Source organism: Anomaloglossus baeobatrachus, chromosome 5 (assembly GCF_048569485.1).
Source record: "Anomaloglossus baeobatrachus isolate aAnoBae1 chromosome 5, aAnoBae1.hap1, whole genome shotgun sequence".
NCBI lineage: Eukaryota > Metazoa > Chordata > Amphibia > Anura > Aromobatidae > Anomaloglossus > Anomaloglossus baeobatrachus.
The window spans coordinates 42788477-42808476 of NC_134357.1; the positions used below are offsets into that span (position 1 = coordinate 42788477).

The 20000-nt window shown below is 47.4% G+C and overlaps 1 protein-coding gene across 1 annotated transcript in view; it reads left to right on the forward strand.

The window, feature by feature from the left end:
* DOCK1 (dedicator of cytokinesis 1) overlaps positions 1–20000 on the forward strand; it is a 523077-nt gene that overhangs the window by 14275 nt on the left and 488802 nt on the right. Inside the window, exons 5-6 of the mRNA XM_075351602.1 lie at positions 4493–4628; positions 9994–10148. Coding sequence (XP_075207717.1) covers positions 4493–4628; positions 9994–10148 — 291 coding nt within the window. The remainder of the gene's footprint in view (positions 1–4492; positions 4629–9993; positions 10149–20000) is intronic.

Here is a 20000-nt window from a genome sequence, read left to right on the forward strand (position 1 = left end):
GGGGAAAGCAAAACGTAGCCTTTTTTTATTTGTGGATGGAATAAGCAGGATTTACAGACTTTTTTCTATATCTAGGAGGAGGAAGTAGGACTCTGTCTTTACCTGTGAGTGGAGGAAGCAGGACTCGTGTATTCTCTATGTGGATGAAAGAAACAGGCCCTGGCTTCCTCTGTGCATGGGCAGGGAAAGGAGGACTCTCAGGCTTCCTCTGTGCATGGGCAGGGAAAGGAGGACTCTCAGGCTTCCTCTGTGCATGGGCAGGGAAAGGAGGACTCTCAGGCTTCCTCTGTGCATGGGCAGGGAAAGGAGGACTCTCAGGCTTCCTCTGTGCATGGGCAGGGAAAGGAGGACTCTCAGGCTTCCTCTGTGCATGGGCAGGGAAAGGAGGACTCTCAAACTTTCTGTGTGCATCGGCAGGGAAAGGAGGACTCTCAGGCTTCCTCTGTGCATGGGCAGGGAAAGGAGGACTCTCAGGCTTCCTCTGTGCGTGGGCAGGGAAAGGAGGACTCTCAGCCATGCTCTGTGCGTGGACAGGGAAAGGAGGACTCTCAGCCATGCTCTGTGTGTGGGCAGGGAAAGGAGGACTCTCAGCCATGCTCTGTGCGTGGACAGGAAAAGGAGGACTCTCAGCCATGCTCTGTGCGTGGACAGGGAAAGGAAGACTCTCAGCCTTGCTCTGTGTGTGGGCAGGGAAAGGAGGATTGTCAGCCTTGCTCTGTGCGTGGGCAGGGAAAGGAGGACTCTCAGCCATGCTCTGTGCGTGGACAGGAAAAGGAGGACTCTCAGCCATGCTCTGTGCGTGGACAGGGAAAGGAAGACTCTCAGCCTTGCTCTGTGCGTGGGCAGGGAAAGGAGGACTCTCAGCCTTGCTCTGTGCGTGGGCAGGGAAAGGAGGACTCTCAGCCTTGCTCTGTGCGTGGGCAGGGAAAGGAGGGCTCTCAGCCATGCTCTGTGCGTGGGCAGGGAAAGGAGGGCTCTCAGCCTTGCTCTGTGCGTGGGCAGGGAAAGGAAGACTCTCAGCCTTGCTCTGTGCGTGGGCAGGGAAAGGAAGACTCTCAGCCTTGCTTTGTGCGTGGGCAGGGAAAGGAGGACTCTCAGCCTTGCTCTGTGCATGGGCAGGGAAAGGAGGGCTCTCAGCCATGCTCTGTGCGTGGGCAGGGAAAGGAGGGCTCTCAGCCTTGCTCTGTGCGTGGGCAGGGAAAGGAAGACTCTCAGCCTTGCTCTGTGCATGGGCAGGGAAAGGAAGACTCTCAGCCTTGCTCTGTGCGTGGGCAGGGAAAGGAAGACTCTCAGCCTTGCTCTGTGTGTGGGCAGGGAAAGGAGGACTCTCAGCCTTGCTCTGTGCGTGGGCAGGGAAAGGAAGACTCTCAGCCTTGTTCTGTGCGTGGGCAGGGAAAGGAAGACTCTCAGCCTTGCTCTGTGCGTGGGCAGGGAAAGGAGGACTCTCAGCCTTGCTCTGTGCGTGGGCAGGGAAAGGAAGACTCTCAGCCTTGCTCTGTGCGTGGGCAGGGAAAGGAAGACTCTCAGCCTTGCTCTGTGCATGGGCAGGGAAAGGAAGACTCTCAGCCTTGCTCTGTGCGTGGGCAGGGAAAGGAGGACTCTCAGCCTTGCTCTGTGCGTGGGCAGGGAAAGGAAGACTCTCAGCCTTGCTCTGTGCGTGGGCAGGGAAAGGAAGACTCTCAGCCTTGCTCTGTGCATGGGCAGGGAAAGGAAGACTCTCAGCCTTGCTCTGTGCGTGGGCAGGGAAAGGAAGACTCTCAGCCTTGCTCTGTGCGTGGGCAGGGAAAGGAGGACTCTCAGCCTTGCTTTTTGTGTGGGCAGGGAAACAAGGACTCTCAGGCTTTCACTCTATATTGGCAGGGAAAGGAGGACTCTTGGATTTCTCTTTCCTTGGGACTGGAAAGGAGGACTCTTGGGCATTTATTCTGTGTGGGGAGGGAAAAGAGGACACAGGGTTTCTCTATGTGTGCAAAACCAAAGAAATAAGCTGAAGCACGTTCACAATGTAATCATTTCACAGACGAAACTAAAGAAGAAACACAGAAAAACAAATTTAGCATATACCCTATAGTTGTTAATAATAGTACACTATATTATTTAAATAAACTATGTCATTCACATAGAGGTTGGCTGACACAAGGTAAGGTTTTAATATTGGAGATGAATGAGCAAAAAAATTCTTCAGCTCACCTGCTGCCCGGACTGCTCAGCCTTGCGGGTGCCTGGGATCCCACGGTCTATCCTGACCGGTAGCAGAGATGTGGAAGGAAGAGGGAGAGGGAGTGATCCAGCACGAGTCCTCCTTAGTAAAACATTCGACTCTTTATTGGTATATCTTTAAAAACATAGTGAAGACCGAAAAATGGTATGCATGGTAAAGGCACAATTCATGAGGGCTCCCTCTCCCTCTTCCTTCCACATCTTTAATATTGGAGACAGGCTAGAACTGTCCCGACTCTGTATGCCATGTCGCGGTGGAATGACTTTTATGCTTTTTTTTTTTCTTTCTCAAAAAAGCATTAACTACCCTATGTGATTTACATGTATTATAGTTCACTTATTCATTTACTATAGGGTATATACTCAATTTTTTTTTTTTTTTGATTGCTCGTTTTTCGTGTGTGTGTGTAGCAGAAGTCCATCTTTACCTGTATGTCAATGTAGAATGCCAAATTCACAGTCTAATTTGAGTCCTCAAAAAAAGTTGAGAAGTTCTTTTCTGTATGATGGATTCCAAAGAACTGGCAAAACAATCTGAAATTATTCAGTTTTGTCTTATAAGTCTCAAACTGGAAAAGGTTCTTATACATAGAATAATCTCCCAAAGTCACAAATCATTCTGTTGTAGCAGGTAGTTTATTAATATAGAGTCTCATTGCTTATACTTGTTTGCATGTGTCTTTGTTTTGTGATATTTTTTACTGTAAACTTGTAGCTGGAGTTTCTCTTCCGAACCTAATGTAGCGGGGTGATTTTACTTATCTGGAGCTACAGTGATTAGCATTGCTACTCATGAATATTTCGCCATTTATTATAGCCAGACGGTTACCTTTCTGGGGGTGGCTGATGTTTAGGTATGCGTTTTGCCTTTTAGCCTTTAACAGTCTGACTGCTTCATGAAAATCTAATTTAGTGCGTGCTTCAATGTGATATGGCAGTTTTGCATTTCTCGTGACTGAGTTTTTGCTTTGCATGGAAACAGTTTTGAGATAGATCCTTGATTCTATTCATAATAAAGAATTTAAAGCCTAACCTTCTTCTCAATTAATGATTTCCTTGTTTGTTATTGTGTCTTACCATCTGCCAACGTATTTGCTTAAAGTTTGCCTAGCCTCCAGATGCTCTTTGTTCAAACAGGAGCGAACATCTTGAGAATTCATTTTTGTTCTAAAACTTCTGACAAATGGAAGCAAGACTTGCCGAGAAACATCTTCTGCTCCCAAGAAGTAATGGATGCGATATCCTCTGAGCCTCCAAAATACAATGTTTATAATGCTTCTAGGACATATGCATTCTTCATATTACAAGACATAATTACTGTGCCTAGTTTAAGCAGAAAAAGTCAGTTTACAACCCTTAGAGAAATCTACAGAAAGGCTGATTATTACAGACTGTTCAATTTACTCTATCAGTCTTGCACTTTTTTTTTAGATTTTTTTTTTTGTTTTCTAAATATTTTTTATTTCCTTTTTGTCCTCTCCCCTTCCTCCTGCCCTTTTCCCTTCCTCCTGCCCTTTTCCTTCCCTCCGGTCCTTTTTCCCTTTCCCCTCGGTCCTTTTTCCCTTTCCCCTCGGTCCTTTTTCACTTTCCCCTCGGTCCTTTTTCACTTTCCCCTCGGTCCTTTTTCACTTTCCCCTCGGTCCTTTTTCACTTTCCCCTCGGTCCTTTTTCACTTTCCCCTCGGTCCTTTTTCCCTTTCCCCTCGGTCCTTTTTCACTTTCCCCTCGGTCCTTTTTCACTTTCCCCTCGGTCCTTTTTCACTTTCCCCTCGGTCCTTTTTCCCTTTCCCCTCGGTCCTTTTTCCCTTTCCCCTCGGTCCTTTTTCCCTTTCCCCTCGGTCCTTTTTCCCTTTCCCCTCGGTCCTTTTTCCCTTTCCCCTCGGTCCTTTTTCCCTTTCCCCTCGGTCCTTTTTCCCTTTCCCCTCGGTCCTTTTTCCCTTTCCCCTCGGTCCTTTTTCCCTTTCCCCTCGGTCCTTTTTCCCTTTCCCCTCGGTCCTTTTTCCCTTTCTGTCTTATATTACTCTTTCCCCATTTATTCCTCATCCACTTTTTCTTTCCTTTTTTCTACCTTCACTCCCCTCATTTTTCATTCTTTTTACACCATTTCACCTTTTTTTTTGGCCTCTTCAATCATTTCTTCCTCTTCCTTTCTATGTTTTCCTGTACATTTTCATTAATGTATTAGCCGTCTTGTTGATTGTAGATAGTTGCTTGTGCAGAACTGATATATTCCCTCTTTTGAATCATTTGGAACGGTTTGCCTTTTTCCCTAGGATCCTCGATTTGGATTTGGTGGTTCGAGATGAGCATGGTAATATCCTAGACCCCGAGCAGACCAGTACAATAAACCTCTTCCAGGCACATGAAATTGCATCAAAACAGGTTGAGGAAAGAATCCAAGAAGAAAAAGTAAGTATTATTTATTTTGCTTAACTTTTTTGAATAATAACATAATTTTTTTTTTATGTCATCAAACACATACTGTCTAGATCAGGTCCAGACAAATCTTAGTTATGTCAAGGCATTGACTCAAACTTCGGGCATCTCAATTAATGCACAATATGGAGTACATGAGGGGAGGAGGAAATGCAATGAAAAGGATTGCATATATACTGCAAAAAAGCAAGTGTGAGCCTGTCCGAAACATTAGTTGAAATTTTGCTCCACTCATCGGCGCTAAACTTTTTGCAGTGCTTCAGCGAAATCATGGCTGGCAGCCTATGAGCGAGATGACTAGAGCAGCAAGAGGCTACTTCAACATCTAGGGTCAAAAGTTGCCTATGCAGAGCGCAGCAGCCAAGATGAGCTCGTCATTGGCTGCTTTGCTCAATATGATGAAGTCCTGTCACTCACTATGCAGAGCGCATCAGCCGATACCAAACTCGTCACAACTGCTGCACTCGGAATCTGCATTGAGTGAAATGACAAAGGCTGAAGGTTGAAGAAGAAGCTTAAGGCTATGTGCGCACTTACCGGATTTTGCTGCGGATTTTTTGCGGTTTTGCTGCATGTTTCGCTGCAGAAAATGTTCAGCAGTGCAGTGAATCACCAGCAAAACCTATGGGCAAAAAAAATCCTGTGCGCACTAGGCGGAATTTGACAGCTGCATGTTTTGCTGCGGGATGCCCGCAGCAAAAACAATTGCATGTCAATTCTTCTCCGCACGTCGCTGCGGGATTTCACTCCATTGACTCCAATGTTAATCGTGAAATCCCGCAGGGAATAACGCAGGAAGCAAATTCTGTGCGGTTCACTGCGTTTTCCTGCGTTATTCCCTGCGGTATTTCGCGGTTTACCTCCGGTAATGTACATCGCCTGTCTGCGGTTTTGCAGGGAAGTGATGTCATTACAGGAAGAGGAAGCCGTGCAGAGAGTAAACACACACATATCAGACACATACAGACATCACAGACACAGACACATCACAGACACACAGACACATAGAACACACATAGAAAGAAAACGGAAATATAGAAAACAAAGAACGTGGGCTCCGCTGTATATTTACCGTCCAGCCGAGGTAAGCACACAGCGGCGGCCCGGTATTCTCAGGCTGGGGAGGGAGAGGGGCAGGGTTAATGTCCCCCGCCTCACTCCCCCTCCGGCAGCCGAGAATATCAGCCGCAGCTGCCCCGGCACTGTCGCGTGCATTATGCGGCACTACCGGAGTGTCCCCGGCTCTTCCTGCCGCCGTGTAGCAGTGTCAGCAGGGTAATACAAGGGGTTAATGGTGGTGGATCACCGCCATTAACTCCAGGCTTGATCATGCCAGCGTCTATGTGACAGCTGACATGATCAACCCGTAAGTAAAGTTAATAAAACACAGACACCGAAAAATCCTTTATTTTAAATAAAACAAACAAGCCTCGTTCACCATTTTATTAACCCCTCCCGCACCAAAGCTCCGGCGTAATCCACAGCTCCGACGTAATCCACAGGTCCTGCGCTGCTTACATCCAGCCGCGACTGTCACAGACACAGCGCTGAATGAATGCAGCCTCGCAGCAGACAGCAGAGGTAATTACCGGTCATTTCCCACGGCCGATAATGCGAACTCACTGCCGACCGTGGGAAATGCAGCGATCTGTCCTCTATCTATCCCTCTATCTATTCTTCTGTCTATCTATCTACTATCTCAGAATTAAATGACTTTTTTTTTTTCTTCAATGTGCTTTATTGCATTGAATGCAATAAAGCACATCTCAACCCGCACGCGGCAATACCGCGAACAATACCGCGGTGAAACCGCGGCAAACCGCATGCGGTTTTCGGGTGCGGTTTGCCGCGGTTTTTACCGCGGGTGCGGTAATCTTTGAGAGCATGCGGAATTTTCTCAAGAAAATTCCATTTCCCAGTGCGCACATAGCCTTAGGCACTCATCAACAATGTCAATACGCTTTTTTTCTAAGATACTGCAAATATGGAGGATAGAGGGTACTCCGTCAGGCCAGCGCTGTTTCACATGAACACTTTCTCAAGACTTTCCCACAGCTCCACACCTCTACTCTCATTTGTAATTTTGTGAGAGGTTGAGAGGTGTCCAAATTTTTTTTGTTTTATTATATATATATATATATATATATGTGTGTACAGTGCCTTGCGAAAGTATTCGGCCCCCTTGAACTTTTCATCCTTTTCCCACATTTCAGGCTTCACACATAAAGATAAAAATGTTAATGTTCTGGTGAAGAATCAACAACAAGTGGGACACAATTGTGAAGGTGAACGAAATTTATTGCTTATGTTAAAGTTTTGTAAAAATTAAAAAACTGAAAATTGGGGGTGCAATATTATTCATCCCCTTTACTTTCAGTGCATAAAACTCACTCCAGGAGTTCATTGAGGATCTCTGAATGATCCAATGTTGTCCTAAATGACTGATGATGATAAATATAATCCCCTGTGTGTAATCTAGTCTCCGTATAAATGCACCTGCTCTGTGATAGTCTCAGTGCTCTGTATAACGCGCAGATGGCATCATGAAGACCAAAGAACACATCAGGCAGGTCCGTGATACTGTTGTGGAGAAGTTTAAAGCCAGATTTGGTTACAAAAAGATTTCCAAAACTTTAAACATCCCAAGGAGCACTGTGCAAGCGATCATATTGAAATGGAAGCAGTATCATACCACTGCAAATCTACCAAGACCCGGCCGTCCATCCAAACTGTCATCTCAAACAAGAAGACTGATCAGAGATGCAGCCAAGAGGCCTATGATTACTCTGGATGAACTGCAGAGATCTACAGCTGAGGTGGGAGAGTCTGTCCATAGGACAACAATAAGTCGTACAATGCACAAATCAGGCCTTTATGGAAGAGTGGCAAGGAGAAAGAAATTTCTCAAAGATATCCATAAAAAGTGTAGTTTAAATTTTGCCACAAGCCACCTGGGAGACACCAAACATGTGGAAGAAGGTGCTCTGGTCAGATGAAACCAAAATCAAACTATTTGGGCACAATGCAAAACTATATGTTTGGCGTAAAAGCAACACAGCTCATCACCCTGAACACACCATCCCCACTGTCAAACATGGTGGTGGCAGCATCATGGTTTGGGCCTGCGTTTCTTCAGCAGGGACAGGGAAGATGGATAAAATTGATGGGAAGATGAATGGAGCCAAATACAGGAGCATTCTTGGAAAAAAAACTTGTTGGCGTCTGTAAAAGACCTGAGACTGGGACGGAAATTTGTCTTCCAACAAGGCAATGATCCCAAACATAAAGCAAAATCTACAATGGAATGGTTCACAAATAAACGTATCCACGTGTTAGAATGGCCAAGTCACAGTCCAGACCTGAACCCAATCGAGAATCTGTGGAAAGAGCTGGAAACTGCTGTTCACAAACGCCTCCATCCAACCTCACTCAGCTCCAGCTGTTTACAAAGGAAGAATGGGCAAGAATTTCAGTCTCTCGATGTGTAAAACTGATAGACACAACCCAAGAGACTGCAGCTGTAATCGCAGCAAAAGGGGGTGCTACAAAGTATTAACTTAACCCCTTCACGACCATGGACGGATATATCAGTCATGGAGCGTGTCCCGTTAAGCCCCGCCCCCTGCCGCAGGCAGGTGGCGTGGATCGGCACACATCAGCTGTTTTCAACAGCTGACGTGTGCCTACATGTTATGAGTGGAATCGCATTCCACCCGTAACATTAACCCCTTACATCTTGCTGCCAAAGTCTGGCAGGGAGATGTATATACGCGCGGTGAAAATTTTCACTTACCGCCACCCCCACCGGAAGTCATGTGAGTGATCACGTGACTTTCGGTGGTTGCCATGGTAGCACAGGGTCATGTGATGACGCCTACAGCTATGACGTTTCACTTTCGTTTTCCCTCGGCCCAAAGCAGAGGGAAACAGGAAGTGACTGTATCTGCTGTTTACAGCTGTGTAGCTGTGATCAGCAGATAGTGCAGAGTGATCGGATTGCTGATCGCTATAGCCCCCTAGGGGGACTAGTAAAATAAAAAAAAGTAAAAAAAGTTTTAAAAAAACCCTAAAAGTTCAAATCACCCCCCCTTCCCCCCATTGAAAATTAAAGGGTTAAAAAATAAATATACACATATTTGGTATCGCCGCGTTCAGAAATGCCCGATCTATCAAAATATAAAATCAATTAATCTGATTGGTAAACAGCGTAGTGGCAAAAAATTCCAAACGCCAAAATTACGTTTTTTGGTCGCCGCAAGTTTTACGCAAAATGCAATAACAGGCGATCAAAATGTAGCATCTGCGCAAAAATGGTACCATTATAAACGTCAGCTCGAGACGCAAAAAATAAGCCATCACTAAGCCATAGATCCCAAAAAATGAAATGGTTTCGGAAAATGGCGCAAAACGTACGCCACTTTTACTGGACAAACTTGTGAATTTATTTAACCCCTTAGATACAAGTAAACCTATACATGTTTGGTGTCTACAAACTCGCACTGACCTCAGGCATAATACCCACATATCAATTTTACCATATAGGGAACACCGTGAATAAAACATCCGAAAAACTATGGTGCCATCACACTTTTTTTTGCAGTTTTTCCACACTTGGAATTTTTTTGCTCTTTTCCAGTACACCATATGGTAAAATTTATGGTTTCATTTAAAAGTACAACTCGTTCCGCAAAAATCAAGCCCTCATATGGGAAGATTGACGGAAAAATGAAAAAGTTACGGCTCTAAGAAGAAAGGGAGCAAAAAAACAAAAATGCAAAAACGGAAAGTGCCCTGGGGCTGAAGGGGTTAAAGGGGATGAATAATATTGCACGCCCCAATTTTGAGTTATTTATTTATTTTACAAAACTTCAACATAAGCAATAAATTTCGTTCAGCGTCACAATTGTGTCCCACTTGTTGATTCTTCACCATAAAATTAAAATTTTTATCTTTATGATTGAAGCCTGAAATGTGGGAAAAGGTTGAAATATATATATATATATATATATATATATATATATATATATATATATATATATATATATATATATATATATATATATATATATAAATATTATAATAATTTTGTTATATGTAACTTAGGAGAAAGCTATAGTTAAACAGGACTAAGGTAATTAGTTGTAAATTCCCCCTCCCTCACTCGACAAAAATATAATTAAATAAAAATGGATAACTATAACTTTTTATTTGTAAAGTATTAGGATTTTATTAACTGCAATGTTAGTGTTTCAGATGACTATTTTTTTTTTTTTTCCTTTTTTTTTTATATTGCTTTTTATTTCATTCACGCTTTTTTTTGTGTTTCTCCTATATTTAGTCCCAAAAGCAGAATGACATCAACAGACAAGCTAAGTTTGCCGCCACTCCATCTTTTGCATTGTTCGTGAATTTAAAAAATGTCGTCTGCAAGATCGGAGAGGACGCTGAAGTTTTGATGTCTCTCTATGACACCTTGGAGTCCAAGTTCATCAGGTAGGTGCTGGTGTCAAATCGAACCGCAGCCAGTCACTGGCCACTAATTGGCTACAGTAGAAACTTAATACTACAAAATCATGTGACCGCACAGCGGGAAGATCACAGATGTGCTGCTCAAGTCACCTGACCACTGCAGCCAATGACAGGCTGCAGCGGGCCTGTGTGCTGGTGCAACAGTGATGTCTCCTCTTCCTGTGTAAAGTGTCCTGCCCTTGATTTTGTAAGGGGGCTAGTACATGAGTATTATTTAGTTGTTTTTGTTTTTTTTTTTGTTTGTTTTATAGCTGTAAGCCACTGGTGAAAATTCTTTTTCTTTTGCCAGAACAACCCCTTTAAGGGATGGCATATCACTGGGATATGCCATCAATTTATGAGCAGTTGGAATCTGACCCTTGGGCCCTTCATCCATCCTGAGAATGAAGGGGCCGCAGCGCTATATACTTTGTGCTGGTCTTTCCCCCTCTTTCTGACCCGTAAATAAAAAAAGATTTGCATTCGTTTGCTCAGGTAGCTGTCCTGCCCTTGTTCTTCTCACAGGGCTGCAGTTTGTTACAATGTATTAGCTAAGATGCCATATTTCAGCCTGGAGGCCAGAATAGAGTGGGAGAGATGTGTGCTGCTGGCGTGCTGGGCTTCAAACACGATTACCTAGACTGATACATAGTAACAAATCGTCAATATGAGTAGGAGAAGGTCAGAATAAGTTTTCAGCCTCTAAACATAGCCGAGTGTTTCCATTAATTCAGTGACCTTGAAAATAGCGTGGAATACGGTAGTTTAGAAAGCTGCAAAACCTTTTTCTTTTTACTTTGATTAAAGGAACAGTAAACACACAAAATGCACATAAAATAAAGAAATATCCCAGCTATTCCTCCTCTATTCTTATTTTGACTTCCATTGGGATGAAAATATACCCAGAAATCTTCTTTGTCTCAGGAGATCAGCCACGTCCTCCTCCTCTTCCCTGTCCTGTGTGTGGCTGTAAGACAACTTGCTGCAGCAGAAGCCCCCCCCCCCCTATGCTTTATCTGCTGTAAGCCTTTTCACTATTCATAACGAGTAGATATGAGTAAAAAATAAAGTATTTAAGCAGCAAGCTAGAGTGCCAACTGACTCCAGGTACCCTTATTATTTTTTTTTGTCCATATGCTTTAAAGAGTTGTGGATCAAGGAAGAAAAAAGCACTGCACAAAAACCAGGGGCACACCTGATCTATATATATAATTGCCTTATTCTGTCTGTCTGTCTGTCTCTGTCTGTCTGTCTGTCTGTCTCTGTCTGTCTGTCTGTCTGTCTGTCTGTCTGTCTGTCTGTCTGTCTGTCTGTCTGTCTGTCATGCTCCAAAATTGTGTCCTTACGGTGACACAAAGCTGATTGGCCGCTGGGCTCGCCATGGCCCCGCCCCCCCACACCGATTGGCCGCTCGCCCAGGCTGCGCTCCCACACGGATTGGCCAGCCGCTCGCCCAGGCTCCGCCCCCCCACAGATTGGCCTCTCGCCCCGGCAGCCTGCAGGCATTGGCAATTCGGCCACGCCCCGCCCCCCTCACGCAATGCACGCTAGCTCTGGCCCCGCCCCTTCCCTCCCCCCGCGCATTCCCCGAACTGACACGGCTGTCACCGAGGTGAGTACTGTACTTCGCCCCCCCCCCCCCCCCCCCCCCGCATTCCCCGAACTGACACGGCTGTCACCGAGGTGAGTACTGTACTCCCCGGCCCCCGCTCGGGAGTGGTGTGGATACGTTGGTAACCATGCTCGCATGGTTACAAGCGCATCAAGGTCCTGCTGCGGCGGAAGAAAACATACACACACATCAGATCACTCTCACACACACCTCACACACACCTCACACACACCTCACATCGCATCCACATACTCACAGCATCCGGCGATATCGCTTGCTTCTCGGCCTCGATACTGTGCTGTTGTGACCTTCCAGGACCTGACGGAGGATCACATGGCCAGAGGCATGTGGTATCTCCGGATGTTGTGAGTATGAGCGCGTATGTGCGATATCGTCAGTGTCTGTGTGTGTGAGTGGATGCGATCGGGTGTGTGTGAGTGGATGCGATCGGGTGTGTGTGAGTGGATGCGATCGGGTGTGTGTGAGTGGATGCGATCGGGTGTGTGTGAGTGGATGCGATCGGGTGTGTGTGAGTGGATGCGATTGGATCTGTGAGTGTCGGCAGAGGAGCACGGCGTGCTGGAGGAGGCTGGGAGCAGAGAGGCTGATCATGGGGAAGGCTGGGAGGGGGAGGCTGATGCTGGGGGAGACTGGGAGGGGAAGGCTGATGCTGAAGGAGGCTGGGAGGGGGAGGCTGGGAGGAAGGAGGCTGGGAGGAGAGAGGCTGATCCTGGGGAAGGCTGGGAAGGGGAGGCTGATGCTGAGGGAGGCTGGAAGGAGAGAGGCTGATGCTGGGGGAGGCTGGAAGGAGAGAGGCTGGGAGGAGAGAGGCTGATGCTGGGGCAGGCTGATGCTGAGGGAGGCTGGGAGGGGAAAGCTGATGCTGGGGAAGGCTGGGAGGAGAGAGGCTGATCCTGGGGAAGGCTGGGAGAGGGAGGCTGATGCTGGAGGAGGCTGGAAGGAGAGCGGCTGATGCTGGCGGAGGCTGATGCTGGGGGAGGCTGGAAGGAGAGAGGCTGATGCTGGTGGAGGCTGATGCTTGGGGAGGCTGGGAGAGGGAGGCTGATGCTGAGGGAGGCTGGGAGGAGGGAGGCTGGGAGAGGTAGGCTGAGAAGAGAGGCTGATGCACACACACACACACACACACACACACACGCGCACACTGCACAACACACCACACACACACACACATTGGGAACCACAAACAACTGCTCTACACAGACACCCATACACACAGACAACGCTGCACACACACAACACCCAACACACAAACACCGCGGCACACACAAATATACGCACATACCGCACAACACACACATTGCACAAAACATACCTCCCCCCAAAACACACCACACACACACAAACCGCGCAACACACACACAACGCTACAGACACACAGCGCTCCACAAACAACGCAACACACGCAACACACATACAACACCGCTCTCACCCCCGTCACACCCAGACAACACCCAGAACATGTACAGCGCCTACACAAACACTTGGTAACTACACACAACAACATCTATATATATATATATATATATATATATATAACAAAAATCATACATGAACTACACAATACGTAAATTCTAGAATACCCGATGCGTAGAATCGGGCCACCTTCTAGTCTATATATATAATTGCCTTATTCTGTCTGTCTGTCTGTCTGTCTGTCATGCTCCGAAATTGTGTCCTTACGGTGACACAAAGCTGATTGGCCGCTGGGCTCGCCATGGCCCCGCCCCCCCACACGGATTGGTCTCTCGCCCCGGCTCTCTGCAGGCCCCGCCCCCCTCGCGCAATGCACGCTCGCTCTGGCCCAACTGACACGGAGCTCCGATTCCCAGGTGAGTACACACATCAGATCACACTCACTCTCACACTCACTCTCACACACACCTCACACATCACAACATGCTGGGATATCGCTTGCTTCTACACCGGCTCCGTCAGGATCCCGGCAGCGCCAGACATAACCTTGCGATGCTGGGATCTTGACGGATGCCGTGAAAGCTGGTAACCATTATACACATCGGGTAACTAAGGTCCCTTAGTTACCCGATGTGTATCATAGTTACCAGTGTACACCGGCTCACACTCACTCTCACACACACCTCACACACACATGACATCGCATCCACACATCAAGGTCCTGCAGCTGCGGAACATACACACACATAACAGCACACACACACACACATACACACACACATCAGATCACACTCACACACACATACACACATCACATCGCATCCAAATACTCACAACATCCTGGGATATCGCTTGCTTCTCGGCGGCGATACTGTGCTGTTGTGAGCTTCCAGGACCTGCCGGGGGATCACATGGCCAGAAGCATGTGATATCCCCGGATGTTGTGAGTATCAGCGCGTATGTGCAATATCGTCAGTGTGTGTGTCTTTGTGTGTGAGTGTATGCGATCGGGTGTGTGTGAGTGTATGCGATCGGGTGTGTGTGAGTGTATGCGATCGGGTGTGTGTGAGTGTATGCGATCGGGTGGGTGTGAGTGTATGCGATCGGGTGGGTGTGAGTGTATGCGATCGGGTGGGGGTGTGTGGGTGTGTGTGAGTGTATGCGATCGGGTGTGTGTGAGTGTATGCGATCGGGTGTGTGTGAGTGTATGCGATCGGGTGGGTGTGTGTGGGTGTGTGTGAGTGTATGCGATCGGATCTGTGAGTGTCGGCAGAGGAGCACGGCGTGCTGGAGGAGGCTGAGAGGAGAGAGGCTGAACCTGGGGAAGGCTGGGATGGGGAGGCTGATGCTGGAGACGGAGAGGCTGATGCTGGCGCAGCATGGCGGATGGAGCACCTTTGGGAGTGCGCAGCATGGCGGATGGAGCACGTTTGGGAGTGCGCAGCATGGCGGATGGAGCACGTTTGGGAGTGCGCAGCATGGCGGATGGAGCACGTTTGGAAATGCGCAGCATGGCGGATGGAGCACGTTTGGGAGTGCGCAGCATGGGGGATGCAGCACGATGGGGAGTGCGGAGTATGGCGGATGGAGCACGTTTGGGAGTGCGCAGCATGGAGGATGCAGCACGATGGGGAGTGCGGAGTATGGCGGATGGAGCACGTTTGGGAGTGCGCAGCATAGCGGATGGACCACGTTTGGGAGTGCGCAGCATGGCGGATGGAGCACGTTTGGGAGTGCGCAGCATGGGAGATGGAGCACGATGGGGAGTGCGCAGCATGGCGGATGGAGCACGTTTGGGAGTGCGCAGCATGGGGGATGGAGCACGTTTGGGAGTGCGCAGCATGGCGGATGGAGCACGTTTGGGAGTGCGCAGCATGGCGGATGGAGCACGTTTGGGAGTGCGCAGCATGGCGGATGGAGCACGTTTGGGAGTGCGCAGCATGGGGGATGGAGCACGTTTGGGAGTGCGCAGCATGGCGGATGGAGCACGTTTGGGAGTGCGCAGCATGGCGGATGGAGCACGTTTGGGAGTGCGCAGCATGGCGGATGGAGCACGTTTGGGAGTGCGCAGCATGGCGAATGGAGCACGTTTGGGAGTGCGCAGGATGGGAGATGGAGCACGATGGGGGGTGCGCAGCATAGGGGATGGAGCACGTTTGGGAGTGCGCAGCATGGGGGATGGAGCACGTTTGGGAGTGCGCAGCATGGGGGATGGAGCACGTTTGGGAGTGCGCAGCATGGGGGATGGAGCACGTTTGGGAGTGCGCAGCATGGGAGATGGAGCACGATGGGGAGTGCGCAGCATGGCGGATGGAGCACGTTTGGGAGTGCGCAGCATGGGGGATGGAGCACGATGGGGAGTGCGCTGCATGGCGGATGGAGCACGTTTGGGAGTGCGCAGCATGGCGGATGGAGCACGTTTGGGAGTGCGCAGGATGAGAGATGGAGCACGATGGGGGGGTGCGCAGCATACGGGATGGAGCACGATGGGGAGTGCGCTGCATGGGGGATGGAGCACGATGGGAAGTGCACACCTCCCCCCAACACACACACATACGCGCGCGCACTGCACAACACACCACACCACACACACACACTGGGAACCACAAACAACTGCCCTACACAGACACCCACACACACAGACAACGCTGCACACACAAATATACGCACATACCGCACAACACGCACATTGCACAAAACATACCTCCCCCCAAAACACACCACACACACACAAACTGCGCAACACACACACAACGCTACAGACACACAGCGCTCCACAAACAACGCAACACACAAACAACACCGCTCTCACCCCCCATCACACCCAGACAACATCCAGAACATGTACAGCGCCCTACACAAACACTTGGTAACTACACACAACAACATCTATATATCTATCTATCTATCTATCTATCTATCTATCTATCTATCTATCTATCTATCTATCTATCTATCTATATATATATATATATATATATATATATATATATATATATAAACAAAAATCATACATGAACTACACAATACGTAAATTCTAGAATACCCGATGCGTAGAATCGGGCCACCTTCTAGTATAATATAAATATCAAAGTAACACCTTTATTCAATGCACACAACAAGATGTGTTTAAAAACATTAAAAACAAAACATGTAGCATGTCCTACATGTTTTGTTTTTAAAGTTTTTAAACACATTTTGTCGTGTGCATTGAATAAAGGTGTTACTTTTGATATTTATATCAGGTGTGCCCCTGGTTTTTGTGCAGTGCTTTTTTTCTTCCTTGATCCATTTCTCTCCTCTCACTGCATCAGGGTGCACCCATTTATACATTTTGGCATAGTGGTGCGCTCCAATCTCCTTTCTGCCATATGCTTTAAAGAGGACTAACCAAAAGGATTTTCCTATATAAACTAAAGTCAGTGCTATACTGGCACTATCAAGCTGACTCTATACATACCTGTAGTTGTGAGATCGGATGTTTGGTTTCTGAAATATAGGCAAGTAAAATTAGTGAAATGCACTGTTATTTGTTGAGAGGTACAACATAATATCTAATAGGTGGGTTGAGTTTTGCTAGTTATGCCTGTCCCTGTCTGCTGCCTGTCCTAACCCCCCCCTGTGTTCTTCCTCCCTCCCCCCCATGTTCTTCCTCCCTCCCCCCGTGTTCTTCCTCCCCCCGTGTTCTTCCTCCCCCCCCCGTGTTCTCTTCCTCCCTCCCCCACCTCCGTGTTCTTCCTCCCTCCCCCACCTCCGTCTTCTTCCTCCCTCCCCCACCTCCGTCTTCTTCCTCCCTCCCCCACCTCCGTCTTCTTCCTCCCTCCCCCACCTCCGTCTTCTTCCTCCCTCCCCCACCTCCGTCTTCTTCCTCCCTCCCCCACCTCCGTCTTCTTCCTCCCTCCCCCACCTCCGTCTTCTTCCTCCCTCCCCCACCTCCGTGTTCTTCCTCCCTCCCCCACCTCCGTGTTCTTCCTCCCTCCCCCACCTCCGTGTTCTTCCTCCCTCCCCCACCTCCGTGTTCTTCCTCCCTCCCCCACCTCCGTGTTCTTCCTCCCTCCCCCACCTCCGTGTTCTTCCTCCCTCCCCCACCTCCGTGTTCTTCCTCCCTCCCCCACCTCCGTGTTCTTCCTCCCTCCCCCACCTCCGTGTTCTTCCTCCCTCCCCCACCTCCGTGTTCTTACTCCCTCCCCCACCTCCGTGTTCTTCCTCCCTCCCCCCACCTCCGTGTTCTTCCTCCCTCCCCCACCTCCGTGTTCTTCCTCCCTCCCCCACCTCCGTGTTCTTCCTTCCTCTCCCCCAGTGTTCTGCCTTCCTCTCCCCCCCGTGTTCTGCCTTCCTCTCCCCCCCGTGTTCTGCCTTCCTCTCCCCCCCCCCCGTGTTCTGCCTTCCTCTCCCCCCCCCGTGTTCTGCCTTCCTCTCCCCCCCCCCCCGTGTTCTGCCTTCCTCTCCCCCCCGTGTTCTGCCTTCCTCTCCCCCCGTGTTCTGCCTTCCTCTCCCCCCGTGTTCTGCCTTCCTCTCCCCCCGTGTTCTGCCTTCCTCTTCCCCCGTGTTCTGCCTTCCTCTCCCCCCGTGTTCTGCCTTCCTCTCCCCCCGTGTTCTGCCTTCCTCTCCCCCCGTGTTCTGCCTTCCTCTCCCCCGTGTTCTGCCTTCCTCTCCCCCCGTGTTCTGCCTTCCTCTCCCCCCGTGTTCTGCCTTCCTCTCCCCCCCGTGTTCTGCCTTCCTCTCCCCCCGTGTTCTGCCTTCCTCTCCCCCCGTGTTCTGCCTTCCTCTCCCCCCGTGCTCTGCCTTCCTCTCCCCCCGTGCTCTGCCTTCCTCTCCCCCCGTGCTCTGCCTTCCTCTCCCCCCGTGCTCTGCCTTCCTCTCCCCCCGTGCTCTGCCTTCCTCCCTCCCCCCCCTGTGCTCTTCCTCCCTAAACCCCCCCCCATGTCCTTCCTTCCTGCCCCCATGTCCTTCCTTCCTGCCCCCATGTCCTTCCTTCCTGCCCCCATGTCCTTCCTTCCTGCCCCCATGTCCTTCCTTCCCCGGTAATGACAGGTTCGAAGTAGGACAGGCAGGGGACAGGGGCGGGAATAACTAGCAAAACCCGACCCACCTATTAGTCTGCAGCACCTATCAATCAAATAAGTGCATTTCACATTCTTTACTTGCCTGTATTTCAGAAAATATACATCCGATCTCACAGCTAAAGGTATGTATAGAATCAGCATGATAGCACCAGTATAGCACTGGCTTTAGCTTATATAGGAAAATCCTGGTGGTTGGTCCTCTTTAACTGGATATATGAGTAATGGTTATCTTACACATCGAAACTAACTTTATGCAGTAGAATTGTTTTGCATAATTGTTTTTTGCCCCACTATTTAGAAATCCGTTTTTAAAACTGCCAATAATGAGGCTTATTAGAGAGACCCTTGTCTTACACTGTCGTGCAAAACATAAACATTTTTCATGAATGTGTGAAGGGGGGGGGGGGGGGCCTTAGTTGAATGGTGCTGGTCTGCTTTGTGCTGCAGTACCAGGCACAGCCATTACTAAATGTCTGCGCTATTCCTAGTGATCTCTAAGTCTGTAATAAAACAGGATTCTGAAAAAAAAAAACAAAGTTTTACGGTCTCCTGTTGTGGGAAGTCCCATCCATGAAACTGGAAGTAAATGATGTAAACTTTTTATTTTTTAAATTATTTTTTTGGGCCTGCCTGGAGCTTTGCAAATTAATCAAATATAATTGAAAATTAATGAAGGGAAAAAGACTTCTGGAAACTTTCTTCACAGTTCATAACTAGTTAATAAATCCCAATCACAAGCTAGTAATTAAAGCAAGCATCCGAAATTAATGTCATTAGTTTAACGATCGCTTCCCATCTAACGCACTTTTGAATTTTTGAGTAGAAATCAAAAATGTAATTTTACAGTAAGTATGAAAAAAAAATTGTAATTATTTTTTACTTCTGCTTTGCATTACTAAAATGAAACATGGGATTAAGCGACGAGTTATTTATTAAAGTGGTAGAAAGTTTCTCGGCTAAATTAAGCGAATGTTGGAGAATAAGGATAACCATGAGCGGAAATAATAACCGGGTGCCTGACCAAAAATGTATAAGTACGCACAGGCATAGGGTGAGTGTATGGGGGGGAGGGGAGAGTTTAAGGAATTATAGGGGTGTTACAAGTCCACTAGATAAGTTTTATGTCTGTATAATAAGTTTTATAAATTTTAATTTTACTTCACAAAAAGTGCTACTAAATTCATGTGCATGACACTTCAACACAAAATATCAACCCAACCCGTAATCTTGTGTAACAATAGGTAACAAAGAGATTCATGCGAATTTAATAAAAAATTCAGTTTTATTCATATTATTTGTTAAATAATATATATACACACACATTTTTATATATATATATATATATATATATATATATATATATATATATATATATATATATATATATATATATATATATATATATATATATATATATATATATATATATAATAATAAATATATATGTAAAATAAATGCATGTGTGTGTGTGTGTGTGTGTGTGTGTATATGTACATATATATATATATATATATATATATATATATATATATATATATATATATATATAATATACACAATGTGTGTGTAAAATAAATGTGTGTATGTGTATTTTTTAACAAATAATATGAATAAAACTGAATTTTTTATTAAATTCATTTTCCTCTGCAACCGCTTCACTGATGCCTCTGCTCTTTGCCAGTCATTGCACTGGTTGCCTATCCGTTACAGAATCCATTATAAACT